The following is a 5,573-nucleotide window of genomic DNA, read 5'->3' on the forward strand; positions in this document are numbered from 1 at the left end:
TATTTCTATCGATTTTATTATTGTTGGATATTTTATCGAAAATATTAAAAAATATTAATATTTTAAATAAAAATAATAATAATTTAGATACGATTTTATTAATTAAATAATAATAAAACCAGTAAAAAAATTAACTGTATGCCGCACCGTAAATCTTCAAAAAAAAAATGTGGGTCAAGCTTTCGTGTCATTTCTTTTCTCTCTCTTTCTTTTACATCGGGCATCCATATCCAAATACCCTCCCTTTGTCCCTTTCTTCTCTTTCTCTGTTTCAAGGGAGAGAAAAAAATCCCTTCTTTTCCTTTCTTCGGCTTTTCATCGAACAGGTTTGTGACAATCTTATAAAACCCGCACACTCGTACACTTCTTTTCTTTCACTTGCCCTTTCAATCGCTCTTGGTTCCTGAAAGTCTTTTGTCGGATTTATTTGCATAAATCAGATTAAATTTTCTCCTCTGTAACGATCTAAGTATATTTTTTGCTGTTAGCTTCTCTTGAATTATGCTCTGCTAGAATTAGTTTAATTCTGAATCTATTTTTCTTATTCAATTTTGTGTTGCTTTTGTTTTAACTAGATTTAAATTGGTCTCGTCAAATAGCTTAAAAGAGTGATCTTTTTTATTATTTGAATAAAATCGATTTCCTTTTGTGTACAGCTTGAAAGTATGGAAATCGAGTTTATTAATGAGGGCTGGATTTTTCAGTTAGGGTTTGTTCTGAACAAGTGTTCTCTTTTAATGCTTTGGTACTAAATTTTTTTATTAAGCTATAGGAATCAATGGGTTTTCTTTGAATTTTAATATATATATATATAGATATATAGGAGCTATGATTCGTCTGTTTAAAGTAAAGGAAAAACAGAGAGAACTTGTTGAAAATGCAAATGGGGGAGCTCCTACCAAGAAGCAAAGTCCAGGAGAATTGCGTTTGCACAAAGGTTTGTTTCTCATGTTTAGTGAATTGAGTTGTTTAAGTTCCCTTGTGATATTTTTTTTAACAATCCTTTCTTTTTCATGATTAGTGCTTTTAATATTTTCTTTCTGATTTTCTTTGGCTTTATTTATTTAAGTTTATACTGTCCTAGCATTGGATCTACTGGCTTAAGAGGATCTGTGTTTGATCCAAATGTGTTTCTCATGCTTTATTTTGACTCTACGTGCAGATATTTCTGAGCTGAACTTACCCAAATCTTGTGCTATAACATTCCCTAATGGAAAGGATAACCTGATGAATTTTGAGGTTTCAATTCGACCGGATGAAGGATATTATTTGTAAGGAATTTCTTTCGTGCCTCTTTATTTGAAACGAGTTGTCTTTTGCTCTCTTGGATAAAACTTTTAGTTAAATTTCTGGGAAAGACCAGCTTATTTTTTCATAATGTTGTATTACGTTCCTTTTCTGTTATTAATACTGCTAACAAGTATTTGACTGATTGGCTGCTATTGTTACAGAGGTGGCACATTTTTGTTCTCATTTCAAGTTTCTCCCATCTATCCGCATGAGGCGCCCAAAGTTAAGTGCAAGACCAAGGTAAGCTGGCTCATCTTATTTTCTTCTAAATCATCTGTTCCTTCACCAAATTCATGTTATTATCTGGCTTGTATCATGTTTTACTCCAATTCTAGGTCTACCATCCAAATATTGATTTGGAAGGAAATGTTTGCCTTAACATCTTACGTGAAGACTGGAAACCGGTGCTCAATATAAATACTGTAATCTATGGATTGTATCATCTTTTCACGGTAATGCATAGTGTAATTTTTACACGAATTCTATGAATTTACAGCTATCTGATATCTGAATCTTCGAATTTGTCTGTGCAGGAACCAAATTACGAGGATCCCCTCAACCATGAAGCTGCTGCAGTGTTGAGGGATAACCCAAAGATGTTTGAATCTAATGTGAGGAGGGCTATGTCTGGTGGGTATGTTGGTCAAAACTTTTTTACCCGGTGTATCTAGCATTTGCAAGGTATCTGAAACTGCAAATGCACACATGTCATCAACACTTGAGTTTCTGCAGGTTGTGTAACTTTCCTGAAAATTACCTTCTTTCGTCCGCTTTGTTTCCTCGGTGTTCCTTAAAAACTAACCAGATAAACTTCCTTCAACGTTTCACTGTAGATTTCCTAATGCTGTTGTATGTTTATGTGCCATATATCATTTTAATGTGGAACTAGGATAGAGTCGATCGACTGAATTTAATGCACTTATTATGAGATTCTATCTGAAAATGAAGACATTATCTTTGTTTCTTTCACCTAATTTTGCTTTGCTGTGCAAGCAGATCGGATTTCCGATATGCTTGTTGAACATCATTCATCCATCCATCATTCCCATCATTGAAATGATTCCTTAGTTACATCTATGGAATTAGATCATCTCTGTAACTGTCAAGAAATGAATCCATTATGATGGATATTCCTTCGGTTATGATATTACAACTGCATGCTCTTCTTACGTTGCTTAGTTATGCTTATTAGCTTTCAAGATACCAATGATATCAAGTCAAATGTCCCTTTATTGCATGTATAAAATATGTATAGATACTCATAAACCCATATGGTTTTTTGATAAAACAGCAATTGTTCTACAGTTATATGATATCAATATATGATAATGAATTCATAAGTTCATGTAGTTTCATGAGGAAGATGCAGCCATGGTGCCTCATAGTGAAAAGATATTGTGAATTAAGCTGTCAAAATATAAAAAAAAGTATTCACTCAAATCGTCTCTTGCTCTTTCAAAGCGACCAACTGAGCATTTGTGCAGTCTCGGCGTGTAACACAAACCAAAAGGAATTGCCATCATAGTTGACAGTCCTCTAGACAACGCAAGCGTCTCATGTGGAGAACCGTGGATTAGATCAGTGGATTTCGAATACTAACCGAACATCTTCTCCGACAGGATACACACCAAGGGAGCAGCAAAAGAAGATAATGATCCTTGCAAGGCACGACTGAACGCATGGATCATGGTTCGATTTTTAGAAGGGACGACTTTGGCAAACATAGGACCGTTTGCGGCCGTAGCATTCCAACTGATGGTTAAGCCCATCAAAAACAGGGTGACAGCAATGGTGTAAAGCTGCTCGTTGACTGTGGGATCGCTTTAAGAATGAACACTGAGAATGGATGCCCATTAAAGCGGTGAATTGTGAACACGGGATACGGCAATGTGATGGTTTACTTGTGACTGTCTGCTATTAACCCTCCAAGAAAGGATCCCATTGCACATCCGATAGCAAAAACACTTAAAAGGGCTCCTGTAGAATTATGATCACAACCTGAGGAAAAAGAAAATAAATAAAGCCTCGAAGGTTTCAAATATCAAGGCGCTAAACCAGTAATTTGTCTCCTATGACAGCGAACAATTGCTGTAAGAGTTCGTGAATGTACTTACCAATTAGTTCAAACCACGTGGTAGTCCATGGTAAAGAACCAACAACTCCCTGCAAGACGATTATCTGAAAAGTTGGAACTTTTATTACTGCTTTCGTAGCGGTCCAGGTCTCGGACCTAACAGACGAGACACAAGGATTCCCTTTTTCTACTAACTCATCCTTGCAAATGAAAGTGGCTGAGTGTATACTTAAGGGTGATAGGGCACTGAACCAGATAAATGTGGACCTTCGGACGTGAAATTAGTACCTTTTTAAATCGAATCCAGCATCATGATTGATACCAACTGTTTTCCTTGGATCAACAACAAAAAGGAACATAGCCCAATGAATGAACTTAAAGTTGCCATCAATGCCATCCGGGCATACCCCAGGACTGCTGACCAGCCATTACCGTAGCAACACCGCCACCGTCAATGCCGCCTAAGGTGCCAACAAGGCTTAGCAGCCCAAATCCGGTCCCTCTCACACCATCCATGTAACTATCAGCTATGAAAGACTGAAGTGCTGGTATTACAATTGCCAGTCCAAAGCCATTGCCGGCTCTCCACATAGCAACCTGATGAAACTGTTGGCTTACACCCACTGCAGCGGTCGATAAGGCCCAGCACATCGTACCTATGGCGAGAACCGTAGGGCGGTCGCAATTAATTATGAGTACACCGGCCAAGGGAGATGCCAAACAACCCCTGCACAAAGTTCCTTATGAAGGTGAGATAGAGAAGATCAGATGGCCCAGCATTGAATGCTTCACTAACTTCTTTGTACACAGATGGAAGGAGGTTTTAATCAGCACGTTCCATAATGGCAGCCAAGTTTATAAGGAGCATACAAACAGAAACACCGAATATCTTTCTTGCTCTGAGAAACGTCAAAAGTATTATCACCATGAGACTCAACACAATAAATAAGCATTTCCAGCACAACAAACAATCAAATAATAAGTGCATGCTTCAATAATCTGGAAAAAAGAGAGATTTGAAAAGGAAACTCACTTCATGGTTTGAAGATGTCTTTGGAACGAAGCTTCGACTTTAGAGGAGCAAAAGATCTTAAATGGCTTTCATGAAATCTAAACCAGACATGGATTGGTGTCTTGTTTTCTTTTTCTCGTGTGTTTTTGGACCTTAAATAGTTAAAATAGGAAGCACTTTTTGTTGTAACAGACGCAGCAGTGGAGCTAGTATATTTGTTGTAGCCGATATACATGGCCTCCCCTTATACCGTATTAGTTTCCAGAGTAAACTATGTGAACGACACCCAACTATAGGGTTAGTGTTAATGCGACTACTATTTTCAAAATCGAGTAAATATGAATACTTAACTATTTAATCGGTCAAATATAACCACCCGCCGTTAATATTTAATGGGAGTACTTACGTGGCATTAAACAAAATTGGTATAATTATCTATTTGATCCCCAATACTTGTACATTCCATCAATTCCGTCCTAATTTTAATTTTATTTAATAATTAGCCATCCAATTGAGAGGTAACCCGTGTTAATATATGATCATGACACGTGTCACATCTGACACATGGCACCGGTTTATAATTTTGGTGCTTTTATATTTTGCAATGAGTCTAGGTTCGAATCCTTATATAAATTATTTTATTTCTTTATTTTTTTCTATCATTAACAATATTATAAGATAAATATAGTTAGTTGCAATACTTAACCAAATGAAACATTTAACTTAGTGGGTTGGGTATTCTACTTCCAACCAAGTGACCTAGGTTCCAAACCCTCAAATACAAATTATCTTTTATTTATTTTTTATCCAATCAGGAGGTGATATGTGTTACCATTTGATTGAATAAAAAATAAATTAATTAAAAATATATATAAAAAAACTCTAATCAGGAGTTGACACGTGTCAGCATGAACATATGTTGACGCATGTCACCTCCTGATTGGATAGTTAATTTATAAAATAAAATTAAAATTAGGACCAAATTGATTGATTGTACAAGTATTGAGGATCAAATATGTAATTATATCAAATTAGTTAACTGCCACATAAGCACTTCCAGTAAATATTAACGGAAGGAGGCTATATTGGAACCAATTGAATAGTTAAGTGATCATATTTACTCAATTTTGAAAATGGTGATAATATTGACATCAACCCATAATTAAGTGGTCATTCATATAATTTACCTTAGTTTCT

At 35.9% G+C, this 5,573-nt stretch overlaps 1 protein-coding gene and 1 pseudogene across 1 annotated transcript; one reads left to right on the forward strand and one right to left on the reverse strand.

The window, feature by feature from the left end:
• Nucleotides 1-815: 815 nt before the first annotated feature.
• Nucleotides 816-2,223, forward strand: LOC120138969 (NEDD8-conjugating enzyme Ubc12-like). The gene is made up of 5 exons (XM_039154344.1): nt 816-937; nt 1,163-1,271; nt 1,452-1,530; nt 1,626-1,742; nt 1,824-2,223. The coding sequence occupies exons 1-5, from the start codon at nt 829-831 to the stop codon at nt 1,959-1,961; spliced, it is 552 nt and encodes a 183-aa protein (XP_039010275.1). The 5' UTR covers nt 816-828; the 3' UTR covers nt 1,962-2,223.
• Nucleotides 2,224-2,669: 446 nt separating this feature from the next.
• LOC120138985 lies at nt 2,670-4,611 on the reverse strand (annotated as a pseudogene).
• Nucleotides 4,612-5,573: the final 962 nt, after the last annotated feature.

This window comes from Hibiscus syriacus, unplaced genomic scaffold, assembly GCF_006381635.1.
Source record: "Hibiscus syriacus cultivar Baekdansim isolate YM2019G1 unplaced genomic scaffold, ASM638163v2 tig00110718_pilon, whole genome shotgun sequence".
Lineage (NCBI taxonomy): Eukaryota > Viridiplantae > Streptophyta > Magnoliopsida > Malvales > Malvaceae > Hibiscus > Hibiscus syriacus.